The 18234-nt window shown below is 37.6% G+C and overlaps 1 protein-coding gene across 10 annotated transcripts in view; it reads left to right on the top strand.

The window, feature by feature from the left end:
* Window positions 1–18234, top strand: part of LOC122566813 (tensin-1-like) — a 279316-nt gene that overhangs the window by 225373 nt on the left and 35709 nt on the right. The window contains exons 1-2 of one of the 10 annotated variants that reach the window (XM_043724589.1): window positions 2464–2553; window positions 2891–4874. The exons of the other annotated variants lie outside the window; for them this stretch is intronic. Of the exons in view, the coding sequence (XP_043580524.1) occupies window positions 4650–4874 (225 nt within the window). The 5' untranslated portion in view covers window positions 2464–2553; window positions 2891–4649. Of the gene's footprint in view, window positions 1–2463; window positions 2554–2890; window positions 4875–18234 lie in introns of those variants that run through there. 10 annotated transcript variants of the gene reach the window in all.

Below are 18234 nucleotides of genomic sequence, written 5' to 3'. Positions count from 1 at the left end.
GAATTTTCTAGATTGATTACCACGAAACTGTTGTTAATTTTCATGGCCGGACGGTGTATCGTAGTTCTTAAACCAGTATCCTATGTAAATCGAGAAAGAATTATCCGACTTGCATATTGTAACCTGTAGAAACACGTATTTAACGCTTTTTCTTCCCAAAATCACCGATACTCGTAAATCCGCGATTACACGACATTTTCCCATTTATCTCGATAACCGAAAAGTTCTGTGTAATTTATAGGCTACTTTCTTATGTATGCGGCTTATCTCTTGTTACACGCATCTATCTTTTTATCTTCGTCGAAACTCCACGCCTTGTGAATAATGGTGTTATTACGAAGACATCGGTAAAAGTGTTCCAATAAAACTTATCTCGGCACAATAAGTTATTTTCTACCTAATGCTAATGGTCCTATAATTTGTATAAACTCTAAGAAACGTACATTTGTATACGTAGCCAGGATTTATAATCCTGTAGAATTTGAAAATTTTCATGACATTTATTTTAGAAATACCAGCTAATTCAATAGATTGAAACTGTCCTTTTTTAATAAATATAAATTTCAGTGTTCAGTATCGATTATTTCTTGGACTTTTATCTCATTTACTTGATGTAATATATGTACGTATGTTTACAGAAAACTGTATACGATACGTTCTTATAATTTTCGTAGCAATCTCTCTTCTCCTTTTTTTATTTAATATTTAATGTCAATGAAACTACAAGATTATTAAGAAACAGCTTGCGAAAGGTACTATTCTTTCCATCGTTCATTTATTTGTAATTTTTCTATCGCGGAAGAAACTACAATATTTAACGTTGATCAAATATTTAACTTTACCAGATAATATAGTTTGCACGGATGAAATTTTACAATTTCCACGTTGTAATAGAATGATCAGTTGCAACATCTTCTATATGAGTGTTTATGTCCAAAGAAATTTTTTAATAACTTTTTTCTTTAAAAAATCACTATCTCAAGAATACACGATTACATTACGTTGTAACAAAAATTTGTTAAAATTAATGTATAATTATATAATAATTATATATTAACCTTCACAATTTTTTAACCTAAAGGAGTGAAATAGAGAAGTTCAATAAATCTGCTGAAGATCTGAATGTATATCGTAAAATCGTTTATATTCTGCATGGAACCGAATGACAACAAATAGAATAATGTAATTTTATTATATTGATACATCGAAAATTAATAAGATTATTGTTATACTATTGAATATATGATTTCTTTATAGCTCAGCATTTTCGCAATATGTTTTGACAATTTCCTAATGATTTCTTATGTTTGTTTAAGTGTTTCTATGAGTATCCTAATACTTATAAGTAGTTAGGAGATTATATCGCATTTTGTGCGTGTATATATGTACATACATGGACATTCAATGTTCATACGTATTGCCAAATTCGTGAACTTATACAAACTAATATTTTATCGTATTTAGCATCCTAAACATTTACAGGTTCTCTACTGATTTTCCCGAAGCAAAGACGTTGAATTATCTCAAAAACGCGCGACTGCATTACATTGCGTTTACGTGTGTGTATAAAATATAAATAGCTTTAGAAAGTTCAATCGCGGGAAAATACGTTCGTTTACAGTGCACCTCCATAACGGTTGAAGTGCCCATTGAAGAGTGGGCGCATCAATAAAAGAAGCTCCCACATGTACTGTACGTTTAATACATTCAATTTCTCGACTCATGACTGCATTCACAAAGTCAATTATTAAATAGCGCTAAACGCGATATCGGCTACTTTCTCCGTGGAATCCGTCGATCTAACGGTATTCACGCTGCCTGCGACGATCGCGACAATTGACCCGCGTCGATTCTTCCGAATTGCCACGGCTCGAGAAAGAATGCTCGGTTTAACGATGGCCGATTTCACGATCGGCAAGAACGACTTGGCCTGCACCTTCTTTCGGAACGAGGTTTGCGAACCAAAGAAAAAGACAAGAAATGCACGAAAAGATGGAACGCGCGGGACCTTACCCTTGTTTGCGAACCGCGCGTCGATCGATCCTCGATCGATGACGTCGCGGATGTCGTGCACGAAGTGGAAGGTATCAAGAGTAACGTCCGTGGTCCGACACGAGTCCACGATCGTGTGCCGGCAGGAGGTCAAAGAACGCGAATCGCAAACTCATGCGATCGGCGCGTTGCGGCCTCTCTCGAGAACGGCTCTGGCTGTGCGAAAGCAGGACAAGGAGAACGGCCAGATGCAAAGGCTGACAAGGAAGAGGATAGCTGGTATTCGCCAGCTGCCGTTGAACGTGTTCAATGCCGCAGTTGGAGCAAGAAAGCGGTCGGAGAGAAGAGGTCGGTCGGTCGGTCGCTCTGCTGCTCGGTTCCGTGGTTTGGTGGGGGTAAAGCCGTGTGGGCCGCCTGGTGCTACTCCTGCTTCGTGTTCTTCTTTCGACTTCAGTCTCTCTCTATACGTACCGGGAGGTATTGCCATTGCTGGGCCGGCTAGCATGCTCTAGGCAGCTCGTCTCGCTCGAGAGGAGCACCACCTGGATTGGCCTCTGTCAGGTAGGACCGAAACTGCGACGTCCACCAGGGGAAGGGGGCACGAAAATTCACCGGCATCTCTTCTCCAGCCCTTCCAGTTGACAGTAGAGAGAAGGCACGCGAAGCCTTCTGCCGGCTCGTGAATCGCTCTAGAAAACAGACGTTTTCTAGATTAACCGAATCAACGTGCTCCATTCAAGCTACTCTCTCTTTTTCTCTTTCTCTTTCTCTCTCTCTCTCTCTGTATTTATCTCTCTCTTTCTATCTTTCTCTCTCTCTCTCTTCCCGTACCAATCGTTACTTATCATGTACCCGATTTTCCCTTAAAAACTAGCATTGTTCGGTTCTTGGTGTTTAGGAGTTTCAGTGAAATCGTCGTGCCGTATGCCTCGCTTCCGAAGGTTGTGCCAGAGAACGGAATGTCGTCACGTTAAAGATCGTCTTTCTACTCGTAAATCTAACTCCGTTCGTATTGCCACGTTCGTATAACGGAGTCGTATCCGGCAGTGCTTGCTCAGTGCAAAGAGAGAAAACGTGTAAAACTAGTAGGGAACTCGAGCTTGCTAGTTGTCTCTACGTTTGGATCAATCGATTCAGGGATGAAGCGAAACGACACGCGGGTATCCCGCGAATATTACTATATGCAACAGTGCAACAGGTAGCATTATCAACGGTAAAGTTCGAGCAACGTAATCGGGCCAATTGGAAAATTTAGGTCAGAACGATATCTCTAGTCGATTGATTGGCTTTCGTGTCCGTTAGCCGTAAGGATAAAACAGAAGAGAAAAGTAGAAGAGTGAAGAGTGCATGAGAAAAAGACGCAAAGTTAACGTGCTAGTGGTAGATGCAAGTATGGTTGACAGTCGACGAGGACGAAGCGAAAGGCAGTTTCGAACTCGTTAACCGGTTTCCACGGATCGGCATGCAGAACGACACTCGGTGAAGACTACATACGCCACGAAGTGGAGCCCTGGATGTTCCGTGCGTGTCCCACGCGTAAAGCGATCGGACCGGTCTACCGGATCAGAGACGGATGATCACCTGCCAACGATAGTATACCTTACAGCGGTACAAGGTGGTACTGGATAATTTTCGAAGACCGTACCAGAGAAGCATGGATACCGCGAAACGCTTTTATTGTCCCGATGAATCGGTGCAACATTTATAGTCGTAGTCGTCGATCTACAGAAACGTTTCGCTCCGCTTACGGACACGTAGAGGCGATGTTTATGCGACGACTTTAAAATAGAAGAGCAACATACCACGCACGAGATTATTGTTTCAGCGAGTCGAAAACGAGCAACGAGAAACTAAGAAGACATTGACACCGGAAAGAAACACACGTGTCAATCATTGAAACGTGCCTTCCTCATAGTTCTGTGAAGTATTTTTATTTGTGCGTGATCCAGATTCCTCGGACGATTTTCCTGGATGCATAAAGTGATCGAGACGCATCAGTTTGTTTTCTCAAGTGCTCGGAAGAACGTCGTATTCAGGCAACACCATGGTACTATTATCTTTACGCGTTTTATCATAGCCAAAGACGGAGTGAATTCCTCGAAAAGTGTGCCTGTTCGCTGATAAGTGAATGAAGGTTTCACTGGGTAGTGCTGAATGCTGTACAGCCGGTATGCCGGTAGTATGCGAATTAGAAAGTGTGCTAGGTGGTGCCGTGGACAAGTGAGTGCCAGTTAAATCGACAGCTTGTTCCGAGCAAAATTTGCGTCTCGAATTGATGTTCGGTCCGATTGACGCTTGTTCAAAGAGTGACCTTCGATCGGTAAGCGACAGATGAAGTATGAAACATCAAGTCATTCGACCGTTTATACTTTCTAATAACATTCCACCGGCGATATTATTCGTCGAACGAAATGGTAAATTTATTATGAGAACGGTGTGTCATGACGGAGAACCCACGTGTGATTTGCGCGTAATTACTCGGTCGTGTGATGTGTTCGGTTCGTACGGTGAACGGAAAGACAAATATATATTTGTCGAGTGATTAGACAAGTGTGTTGATTTTATTAACCGAAAAAATTGCCAAAATTTGGCAAAGGCCGCAAACCGTGCGCTTCGAATCGTGTTGGAGGACGAAGAAGTGCAACGGTCGCCGTGGCATGAGGAGGTTCACACGCAGGCGCAAAATCCTGGCCGCATTCTCTGCGATTATGGGACGCCTTGGTAAAGGCTCGCAGAGCACGACGAGGCCCATCTTCAGGGTACAGTATCGCAAACTAGTAGACGAGTACTCGCAGCAACAGGAACAGCTGAAGTTTATGCCAGCATTACCTGACTACATGTCGTACTGCTGTTGCCGATGTGGTCATACTCAAAAACTAAAAGTAAGTTCATTTACGTGCGTATTCACCTATCATATTTACGTATGCACTAGGATCTGGAATTATCTTGCGCTCCATGATCACTTCCATTGATGTTTCGTATCATATAGAAAAAAATAGTCATTGAGTAGAGGCAGATTAATCCTTTCGATACAAATTGGTTTTATGCTACGCATTCACCTCGACGAAGTATTTGAACCGAAAAATTATGCGTTCGTGACCTAAATGCGTTTTCGATCTCTTTAGAAAGATCGTGGGTAGGTAATGCAAAAGTTACCAAAGCGTAACACGAATGACGCAAGTATTAATTACGATATAAATTTATTAAATTACCAAAAATATTCAGCTTTTTCAGTTGCAAAGAAATTTCAATTGTGATACACATTTTTGTTCGAAGAAAATGATTGTACACTTCGTTGAACGTACATAAACCACAAAATTGTTTCTGATATAATACGTGCGTACGTACAATGAAAATTCTTACGAACACGTATACTGTCCGATTTTTATGAATATATTATGAAACTTTTTGAAGTTTCATTAACATTGTAATGGAACACGACTGCCGTGATTATTTTGGTAAAACTTGATACCAATCTGAAAATGTGTGTAGGATTTGCAAGTTATTTGTTGCAAATGTGCAATTAGACGTATAACGAGGGCTAAAGATAATCCCGCTACAAATATTATGGTTTATTTACGTAATAAATATTTTGATGATCTCTGGAAAATGTATGCTTGCGATAAGTATCTTCTGATTTCCACGCACATTTTCAAATTCGCTTGAAATCTGACCAATATAATCAAACTCGTGTCTCGTTACAGCGCTAAAGAAATTTTAAAAAGCTGAAAAATAAAAAAAAAATAAAAATTCTCTGAAATATTCAGAATATTTTCCTAAACCACTGTGTTCATAGTCCGAAAGAATGGACCTTTCTTATCATATAGGTCATACAAATTCGATAATTGTATCACAAATATGTACTTTTAAAATTACACGATTCAAACAAGTTCCCCCAGAAGAGCGAAAAACTATTTGATAACGCACGAAACACGTTTTACGCTAAACACTTAACGTCGGTTAAAAGAACAGACTCTAGAGAACGCTAATCAAATATTATTTTTCTGATTTTCTTCCTCTTCTTACTCTTAAACTCTCTCTTCCACGATTTTGACATTCTCCTGAGACAAAAGAAAATTATCTCCAGCCGTGACACTTTTGAAACGCGTTACTGCGATATATATATATATAGAGTCAGTCTATTATTTGCTGCAATTTAAACGCAATTACCGTGACAGTAAGGTGAACGAAATAAGATCATCTGCGTGACATTCGATCTCAGCGAGACATTCGATAGTATCGTTTCCAACTATTCTTCGTAAGGAGCGGAAAGAGCAGGTAGGACCTGCACGCAAGTCAACTTTCACGCGAGTCAACGAAGATTGCGTCATTAAAATGATCCCAAGGCACTGGCGCGCGACGCGGTGCGGTGCGGTGCAACGCGTCGTCCGGCTTATCTTTTATCTTCCTTTCTTTTCTGAACGGTTGCGCTTGCTCGTTCTGCGCCGGACTGCAAATCATTGAGAACATCTTACCGTATTAACCGATCGCGATTAGGTTGCAGTACCGCAACATGACCCCAAATATGCCGATGCATCTGGCAAGTAGGAATTCAAGAAACCGAGTCCCCCCATTGTTTCGCCAAATGGAGGCAAGCCGAAACCAACGGCTAGTGAAAAAGTCGTGGTATTTTCGTTGTTGTTTCGTTGCCTGTAAAGACATAACTCGCAAGTTTTATTCAATGTAAAACGAGATGAAATAAATGACGCGAACGAGAGCATATGACGGAGAACACTTTGCGGAGAATGAAGAGGAATACTGTTATAGAATCGAAACACAAAATTAAATCTTTCATGTTTCATGCTTTTAGGATATGCTCGCGTATAATGAGAGATAAAAGTATTGTTGTTACACACAGTTGTAATGAAACACAGTCATGAAAAGAGAAACGTTTTCAATGTTATTCAATTATATTCGAATTAGTTCAAATGTATGTAACTGGAAATCTTAGATACATTATTTGATAACTCATAACGGGACAAGATTCAGAAAACGGTAACATTTCGTCGGGACAGAAGTATTCGTGGTGTTTTTAGCAAAACTTGATTCTACGTCTTTCAATATTTCCTCTTTCTTTCTGTTCTCTCTTTTCAATTTCTGTAAATTCCTCTTTCAACTTTGAATCGTATTTCTGTATTAATTTCTGTCTTTGTCGACTTTTGCTTGTCTATCGCTGTAAAGTTGTGATATGTAGTTACATGTATTTGAATATCTATGTTTGTTATTTGATAATCTGGAAAATATTTCTTTTTCATTTCTGCCAAAGCTGTTTTTCGAGATATTAGGATAAGTAATAATACGGTAGATAATATTTTCAACAATACCCATAAGATAATACGTAATATATAATATGATCGTAGAAATTTTGAGGGGGAAAGTGGATATTTGTTACGATTTTACCGACATATTTTAGCCACGTTCCCATTTTTCCGATATGCGGGAAGCCGATCGAAGAGGAAATAGCGTGGATTTCATTTAAGCAAAGTAAACTCACATGCAAAGATTTTCACATGCGTGAAAGAAACGTAACGTTGTATATATAGTAACGACTTGCCACTTCTCATGTTGTTTTGTACCTGTTCAACTGGTTGACGTGTTAAATAGATCCACTATCCCAGTAAGTCCGAAACGAACTGGTTAAACCAAACATGGACGTAGGAAAAGGCTGGAAGAAAATCTAAAAACCATGGATCCCTTCGAAGACGTACGATCCAACGATCTAAGAAAGTCCCATGGAAAAAGTTGGAATTCTAAGATTCCGAGGAAGCCGAACGAATAAATATCTAAAGTGAAATGGGAATTTGTTACCGTGTAAAAAGAAACGCTCGGAAACTGCTATCTGGTTGAAGAAATATTTCTAAAAGGGATGCATTAAAGCCACTCTGAAAGGACGCACTCGATAGTTTCTAACGACGATCGAAACATTCTACGCATACCGTTAAAACTATATCAAGTAATTTTAATCTCATTTGACAAACGTGTTACCTAATGACCAACGATAAATTCAGAAAATTCCCCGGCGTGGCTGTATCCGAGGAAATCCATCTGTGCTACTGTATCCACCGCACTCACGACGATACATCGCCCGGTTGCTTTAAATCGTCGAAAGTTGATTTTGACTTTCTAACTCTCTAATTTCTTGGTCGTGTCGCGTCGCGACACTACGATGTATTTATGGATTTACTTACTAACCCATGCGAAAAGCTAAAGTGGATAGGCACCGTTGCAAATCGATCGTTGAATTTGCCGATCTAGGAGAGTCACCGATCGTTCGAATGCATGCAGAAGCCTTCGAACGGCCTAACCTTAGCGATATTACCATCGAGAAGAGACGGCAGAGAGAAAGAGAAAGTAGAAGAGGAAAGAGAAAGACAGGAGAGGGTATAAGCCGTGGGATCGGACGGGCGCATTCCTCAGGACCGTACTTATAAGCTGCTCGTGGCATCGGATACCTCGTGCTCGCTGCCTCTTGTCTCTTTACCGACAGAGTGTCTGTATAATACTGATATTTCAGCAGCCCCCTTTCTACCTTTATACAGCATCTCTGTATAAATTACTCGAAATTGGAGAAATTCGACAGAAATTTCAGAAATACGGTGAGAACTAATTGTTTTGCGTTAACGATCCCTCCGGGTGTATATTCAACGATCCTTCCAATTTTCTGATTATTACGTTTAGCAAAATACAGCGACAAAGATACAAAGTGTATTTACAAAGGTAGAAAAATATGAAATTGAATTTATAGGATTTATATTTTTTGTACGTTAAACACGTGTGTTACCTTGTACGTATGCTATCAATTTATAACATCTGTTAGAAGAATCATCAGATTGCACATAAAAAAATCGCATTGCGTGGATGAAGAACAATATTTGAAATAACAGTAATAATAACGCTATTAAATATACATCAGAACGTAGAAGAACGAATTACGCAGAAAAATCATTTCTGGAGAAAGATAAATAAATAATAATAGGCTGCTTCTTCAGATCTCCCGCAGAGAGCATGATTCGTGCGCACGTATGAAAATAGGAAAAATGATATAAATAGCATAAGGTAATGTTGTTGAAGCACTTATCACCACCTTCCACGTAAATCGTCTTCAATCCTTTTTTAGCTCCGCCCTTTAAGTCGTGCTCACAGCGCAGGCACATTTATCGTGATGCATTCGCTCTACTTCCTTCCCATGACACGTCGTGTGCATCGTTCCCACACTACCAACTAGCACAATTTAGATAAACCGCTGTGGTGGAGAGATTAAAAGGTTAGCCGAGAAAATACAGTACGTTAATTGCCGCCGCTTGAACCACACGACCTCGCCAGAAGTAACAAACAGGCCGGGATGTAACTTAAAGACCTTTCCAAAAAGGGACGTTCCTGTATATAAAAAATATAGCGCACGGTGCACACGTTGCTGCTAACGCTGAAAGAGTAGGAGCAACGTTTGCCGAGTAGTTTTGGGACAGATGATGGTTCGGGTATAAAAACGTTAGATTTCTATGTGCGCAGAGAACTTGATTAATAAACAAATTGCAACGTCGACGGTTTATTCGGAAATTAATGGACAAACGAGGGATTATAAAGCTTTCACTGGCAAATGAAATTATTTCAAAGTAAAAGAAAGTCAAGACAGAGTTTCATCGCTAATGATCAATAAACTCGTTCAAATTTATTCAGCCAACCCTGTAATTAGAAAAGAAAAAATGAGATAATTTTATATGTTTGCATCTTCGTCAATTATTTGCATCGAGTTGCATGAATTGTATTTGCATTCGTTTCATATTAATGTAACAAACTCTTTTAACTAACGAACATCCATGTTTTTGTATTGACCATTTGTTATATTATGAGATATTGGTTTGTGTTTAAATAAAGTATGTTTATTAAGTTATTTTTGAAACCATTGTACTTCGGAATAGAATCGAATTAAAAGCATCCTATCGCAACACATGCAACAATTTATTAAAAATATTTATCCAGTTCTTAAAAGGTATCAGTACTTTGGAATTAATTTTGAATGATTTTTGAGTAGCGTAGTTTTTACAGTAGCTTTCTACTTTGGAAAGTTTTATTCCATTATTTAAAAATATAATAATTTACAAGAAATAAATTCAGTGGACATTTATAGCAGAGCTTCGTAATATTTTTATTTAATTGGCTCTTGTTTCTGACACACGAGGACTAACATTATTATTCGTATTGAAAAAAGATACTTTGTAGATAATATACAAAATTTTCAAACGCTCATTTTTCGTATGTGTAAAATAAAACTTTATACCACGTGTATATAACTAGAATTATTTAGATTATTCCTTATTAATGTACCAAAAACTGATTAATCGTTTGGTGCTTTCGTGTTAAATCCTTTAATAAAAGTAACACGTTGTTTTCAACAATTTTTTATGAAAATATACAAACTCTTTCATAAAATGTAGTACTATCGAATAAGCGTTTCCATAATAAATCAAAGACGGAGAATAAAGGTTTATAGAAGAAGATTTTATTTTCCAGAAAATCCATCTTAGATATGTATCAAGTACGCGTGCACTTAACACCTTATACGTATATCTTAGGGTACATCTCTTTCTGTGAAATGTACTATATATCTTATCGCTGTAAGACTAAACAAACATAAAATAAGACAAAGTATTTAATGAAAGGAAGATATAGATGCACCATCGCACTATTACTTGAGGGTTACACTAACGTATATTTGATATAATTTGAAAATCGATTTTCTTGAAAACGATGATTTACTTGATAGTATTTTCTTCTTCACTTTCGACCTACCATACGTTATGCGACAAACCACAACTCATATAACTCAACATACTCAACATATTCATAGCCACGCTAGTCTAATCAACTTATGATTAGTAATATAAGAACAAAAGATCCACGCTAAACTTAACGGCACCCTAACTTAATGGCAGATGAACATGTGTGTAATAAAATGCAAATAACACGATGATTACGATATGATTTTGCACAGTTACGATTGAAGAATTCTTTCAATTTCAATCTCATCTCACCGTCCCTGTAATTACGTAACATTGATGATTCGTTAAAATGTTAGTAGGTCTCTATGAGCTGAAACAGCTCTTCACCCTGAGATTAAGCGAGAGCGATAGTAAATGAATCTCTGGCATAGTCTTATTCCTACTCACGTGAGAACATATAATCGATGTTCAGTATAAAGAACGATCGGTGCCCTCAATTTTCTTGTTGCCCAATACAGAAGAGTGGGGACGGGCATTGCAGAATATTCCAATAAGACGAGCGGAAATCATACGTTAACAGGCATCGACGTCGTTTAAACGCTTCGCCCTCGCGTATTTCATGATGCGCATGTAGTCTACGAATAAGAAACTTCACTACCTGTGCACTGTTCGCACCTTATCTTATCTATCAGCTAGCTCCGAGACAATTGCAAGTGCTGTTATTTCTAAAACTTTTACTCTTCCATTAAACATTAATGTTACATTTTATTTGCAACCATTTTGATAGATATTTTGAAAGAATTTGTTCCGAGAGTTCGTACTATTGCGTATTAAACATTCTATTAAATCGTTTAATAAACTCCAAACTTTTGAAGTAAGACTCGTACCGTTCATAAATTCGATGCACCATCCACAGTATTATATCGATAAGACGAGGACAATGTTTTTCGTGGAATTACGTTTTGCATATCACTATCGTTTGCAAACGACGAAGCGTGAGATTCTCATCTTGTTTCAAGTTGTTATTAGACAGGCCAGGGAAAATTAAAGAAACAATCGCAGAAAGTGGACTTTTTTCTTCAATTACCATATAATGCCTTACTCTCAAAACCTACAGTAACATAGTTTGTTTAGTGATCCGTCATGCGCTGCAAAATAGTCCCTTTGTCGAGATTGAAATCGCCTCGATAAAAAAGAGATTCGTATGTTGTATCGGAGTTTGTGTTTCAATTTTTCGTTAAATATTGAACAGGATATTATAGAGAGTTTCAACATTTCAGCCGGTAAACACGCAAATATTGACATAAATCTTAGCTTTCGCTTTCCCTTTGCACGCTTGATATGCGAATCGATTTCTCTGCGGCCAATACGCTCTTTCTTGTTTAACAACGTATAAAAAGCTTCGCGCTTGTAATAAGAATATCAAACACGGTGCATGCACCAGCGGATAACAGGAAACGCTGTTAACTTTCACCAATACGGTGCTTAAGGAGGCCTCGTGGATGCGACGCGATGCCTTCCGATGTTTCGCCACAAAAGATATTTCGAATTACGTCGTCAAGAGTTATTTTTGTGGAAAGGTTCGTCACACTCGTTGAACAACCCTCGGCTGCCTATTGAAACGACAGCCTGGACACCCTCGCTTCCACCGACAATGGAAAACGCGAGATTGATCTCGCTTCTGTCCGTCCTCAGACAAAACCCCAAAGTCTTTTAACGAGCCCTTAAAAAGGTAGAATCCAAATTCGATCACGGCACACGAGACCCCTCGAACAAACGCCTCGGCCGAGTCGACAATCGCACAAAATCCAGGTGGATTCAGGTAACACGTCTCGTGTGCCACGGCAATAATACCTAGTCCATACACGATATTCGTTCTCTTCCTACTTGTGAACCGCAGTCGAAATGTAGTTATTTTAGAGTAGAAAGAAGGCCAGATACCCTCGATTGCGAGATGGAAAGAGATTGCGTGCTGGATGGAAAAAAGAAGACAATGAAAGGAGAGAAAAAGAGAGAAAGAGAGAGAGGGAGAGAGCTTCCAGGTCGCAGACGTTACGGAATTCCTCTCGACATCAATAGAGCATCGTGCACAAAGGGTGGGCCATTATTGTCGGGGCACTTCATAGGAGCTCCAGGTACAATATGAACTCTCGAGCCTTGGTGGAGGCATAAGTTACACCTGGTAGCTCCTCAATAACACATTACTTCCCCGGCAAAGAACGTAGTAATGGCTTCGTCGTGGATTCGTCGTACCACTCGAACTTGCTCGTTCATTCTCCCTCACCGTTTTGTTGGAGAACTGAAAGCATCTTTTTGTGGTATTTTCCTTCGCTTAGAAGCTCCTCGCCAACTATGAGAAACCCATGAGAATATAATTGGCACCAAGGCTATGGGTGTCCCCTCGGTTGCGCCGCGTCGAACCAAACGTGTTCCTTCCCTGTTCTGCTTGATAAATAAACCGATCGTTATTCGATCCCAGCGAAATGTATCGTTCTTGGACATCGATTGTGTAATACTGTTTGATGGATTTTGTCCTTTAATTCAATACCGACGTTGTATAACGTGGTAAATACGAGTGTTTCGCAATAGGAATTATAGGAAATTGCGTCTATTGTTATGTCATGAAATTTATTTAATCAGTTAGATATTTATATGCGTATATCGCATGAAATGTTATTTATATTTCAGATCTACTCGATAGATATTTATATATTTATTTATTTTTATATTTGAAAATAATCAACGGATAGAAGGGTTTTTATTACCTTTAGGTTTACAAAAATTAACAGTAATATCAATAAAATCACGTAACAAAATACCTGTTATTACTAGTCTTTTAAAAAATATATGACAATAAATATTTTGTATAATTCGTTTAATATAAGTATCTTAATAAATAATATAATTAATAAAAAGTAGTATAAATGAAGTTACGTCTACAAAATATGTGGTATTATTATATTTTTCGTACTTATTCCGTTTATATCAAAATCTATAATTGGAACAAGCTTGGTATATTTTTTCATGTAATTGCAATTTCATGACACTTAATTAAAATACAAAACATTTATCCATCACGGAAAACAACTGCTGAACAAAAATTATTTACAATTACGCGCTAAGGTTCAATGACCGATTTCCACGGTCTTTTTCAACGAGAGCGAGTAAATAAAAACGGGTAACTCCAGCATATTTTATGCATTTTTACAATTTTCATTTCTTACATAAACTACCAGCGGTTTTAATAATACCGGCACTATATTTCATTCCATATTCATCTCATATTCATTTTTAAGGAAGCCCAAGTACACCTTTGAAGCGGTATACTTTTTGCGAAACGTAAGAATCTGGAAAAAGCGCACTGCAAGCCCAGATACTGCACATAGGAATCATACTAGGCGCGTTATTAAAGTTCAGGGAAGTAGGTCGACTCGGTAAATCAAGTACAATGGCGGTCTCCGTCCAACAGTGTACACGACTGCTGTGTCCCTATACTGCATTTTTATACATACTAAAGGTTTTAGAAACACAGGACGCTGGAGACGCCTGAAGTTTTCAGAGATCTTGAGAATGACCCCAACAACGACCATAGCTTCCGTCCACTCGGGATTTCCACGGTGTGCAGGCAATATATACGTTTAAATGCAGTGCACATGACCCTCTGTGTGCACATCGCACCAGTACGTTTATCCACTTTACTTCTTTCCAGTGAAGAACACTTTCTGGTATTGTCTTACAGCCTGTTCCGACAAGGGGAAGTAATGTGCGTTGCCAATGCACGTATCGCGTGCTTCTTACACGTATGGTGATGCTTACTAAACGTGTACGTTACTTGCGATGTCTAGATAATTTTTGCAAAAAGGGGAATTATACCACGGTGACGTGATAAAATTCTATCGTAATTAAGATGCAGCGCATTTTTGTAAAAATGTGATACGCCGTCAACGACAGAGATGTAGCACGAGGCAAGAATACGATAAGTCGTATTTTACATTCTTTACAGGGGAACGATTTTTAAATTCAATCCAATATATTAGCAACATAGTCTTGTCAAAGATTTATAACGATAGAAAAATCGTTGTTGAACAACGAGACTTTGTGCTTATTATTTTTTAATCTTCATTATTCAAACTGTGTTAACGTCATTATAAAGATTTTCCAATATAACGATGCTTTTTCTATTTGCGCAAAAGCTTGTGTGTATGCAAATATCTATGGTATATAGTATATAATAATGTAAAAAATTGAATCATCGTTTTATCAAGGAGAGACATAAAAGGATAAAAGAAACAATTGGCTATTTCCTTTACCTTCGAGTAAGGATGCGGTCTTCCTCTGTTAGGTAAAGTGTAATGTCGAATAGACTCTCGAGCGGAGCATCAAGTGACTTCAGACCCTCGTATATCCTTACACGTCCCTTGCATGAAGACATTCCACGTGCACACTCTAACCTTCCGGCAGTTTAAGTTTGCTATTTCTCGGTAACCGCCGTGCCCGCACTTGACAAAAGATTTCAAGTAGATAACAAACTTACGGTATGTTAACGGAGCGTGATAATTCGTAGCGTAAGGAAATTTCTCCATCGTAGCCCAGTTAAACATTTTAGTGTCCTACTTGTGCCGCATAAATAACGTAACTACAATACATTACCAGCATGTACGCGAAACTACGGAACTATAGTATGCGCATGTACGTATAATTCGATATTTAATTCGAAACGTTTGACTATAGGAAATATGCGAATCGAATAAGTATATTCCTAAGAACCATGTTGAATAAAACGTATAAATAAGAAATACACGCCTATAAATATAATAAATAGACTGCGAGACTCAGTTTTTCTCCGGAGAAAGAACAAAGCTTCCAGCTTGTATATTATCTCGATACGAATATAACTTTTTAATTTTAAACGTTCTTTTAACGTTGAGCGGATGCAAACGTCCCATAATTGTACGGTAGATCGTAGAAAATCAGCCGTACGTGGAAATTACACGTCGCAACGATGACATCGTCGTGCGGTAAGATGACACGACTGAAACGCAACATTCTTTCACAGCTTTTTAGTCATTTTGTCACGTTTCTTTTTCCCTTTCGTAGAATTTAGAAGGTACTCCCTTTGACGACGTCGATGCGTGTGTTCACACTCTGTGTGCATAACGCACCATTACGCTTATCCACTTTACTCGAGCACACTTCCGGTTTTGTCTCGCGGTTTCTCTCCACTCAGGGTAGTAACAATTATTCATACTGACATTCATGGCTACGCACAATTTCTCGTTTTTCTCTCATCGTCGCGTTGCTACGATTAGTATTTTTTGATCGTGACGATATTAACACGCAGGAAACATTCCATCAAATATAAAGAAAAAAATTTAAGATTGCTGGAACATGTTAACGACACCGTGAATCTTCTTTATCTTTTCCTGTAATCGTAACAAAACAGGTTTGCTCAATCTTGTTTCACAAATTTACACATCATTAAACAAGATGAAGATTCTTCTATAATTCTTCCTATTTTTATGCATATTTACCTTTTTGCTGGTTAATGATATTACCATAATCAATAATGTTATTTTTTACTAACTTTATTATATATACGTACATACATGTGCATGTTTCAATAAAGTTAGGCAACGTGGTTTTTATCTATTATATTTAAAAAAATTTTTTAAGTTGAAATTAATATTATTGCTATAAATCTGTTAGAATTAATATGCTCTCGATGCCAGATCTTATAGTACTTTGAAGGATTATTTTCTTCAATATGACAACTTGTGATTTATAAAAATTTCAATACTCGAATTTATCTCCCTTCATGTACATTACTTGCGTATTTCTAAATTATATGAATAGATGTTGTTACTATTTAACCAATTCTTTTTCGTGTGACATAACATTATTTTTTCGTCATCCGTATTTGCTAATATCGTGATTTTTCGACGTAAACGTCCAATATTAAAGAAGAAGAAAAAGGACAGACGTAGATAAGAATTGTAAAATATATTATCTAATTGTAACTTCCCTCCATGAAAAACCCGCTCAGACGAAGGAAACATAAATCAGACAAAATAGTATCTGATAACGTATCATTTTTTGTTATTTTTATTGCGCTTCTTGCAATAACGAGGTGAATTTTTACGAGCAACCAATGTTTCTTTGAACTCTGATAAGATATCTAATTGACCCCTGCATAGTTTATATGACATTTAACGAGTTCTAGGAGAAAAATTTTATTTTACAGAATTATCGCTATTGGTGTTCGAGTTATCTATGCAAACCAACGTGGTAAATTTAATTGAAGCAACAAAACAGTGACCGTTAAATGACGCGAAAATAAAATTAATTTACAACAGCCATAAATGACGAAAATAATTTTCAATCCAATGTGTTTACGTCGTAATTATAAACTTCCACTAAAATTCTATAAAACTTGAAATACTGACAGCAATTTACACTTGTCCCGACCGAATTAAATCGTACATTTTACACCTACATAACTATGTAAGTATATTATATGGATTTTTACAAGAAATAAAATAAAACGATGAGATAGTAAAACGCGAACATCAACGTTGAATAGCGAGCAAAGTATAGTATTGATGGGTCTTCGGACCGCTTTTATCTTTGCGGTTCTCCTACGAATAAATTTAGTATGGGCATTAACTGCTAATAACCCAACTACATATCTTCAGCCTGTGTTCGCTATTAATACCCTGATCCACTAATAGCAGACAGCGGTAATCTTGAGAGACAAATGCCAGCTACTGTTGATCACCAGTCTAAATTACGACGAGAATTATCAGAACGATAGATTACGATAGTAGTTCATTCCTTGAATGGATAAAAACAGGCATAATCCTTTCCTTTGATCATTTTGCCGAAGATATATGAAAATAGCTGAACTCGATTGACGAACGAAGGTGTTGACAGAGAACGACTTTGCTTGCAAAATTCTTTATGAATATAGTCAACGGACAATTTAAAAGACCAACGTAGAAACTACTAAATTATTTAGAATACTCTGGACGTATATAATTATCTGCAATCGTAGTTTTGTATTCCCTTGCGAATCGCTAATAAGAATTACAAATAGTAGAAGAAAAAGTTAATTGAAAGTTAAAAGTAAATTTATGTAACTTCTTTGTAACATGTAATCGTTGAATGTTAAAAGTTGGAAAGTCAAAGATACGAAGATTTAAAATTTATCTTTATCCCGTCGTTTTTGTGTCTGATCGTTCTTTACTTGAAACACTAAGATTACTTTAAAATAAAAGCGCAAACTTCATATACGATATGCAATTATACGTACAACAGGCTGATCAATATATCAAAATTGCTGAAAAGGATGTAAATCTCAAAAAATGATCGGCCGATATCGGATAAATATTAGGTACACGTTATATATAATTTGTAACATTGCACAAGAATCATTAAATAATTTAAGAAGTATTTAGTTTTCCAAAACCAGCGTAATTCGATGTTTGTTAACGAGCAGTAGGCAGGAAGCCATGAAAACCCGGAA

This window comes from Bombus pyrosoma, linkage group LG4 (assembly GCF_014825855.1).
Source record: "Bombus pyrosoma isolate SC7728 linkage group LG4, ASM1482585v1, whole genome shotgun sequence".
Taxonomy (NCBI): Eukaryota; Metazoa; Arthropoda; class Insecta; order Hymenoptera; family Apidae; genus Bombus; species Bombus pyrosoma.
This window is presented reverse-complemented; position numbering and strand designations above follow the sequence as displayed.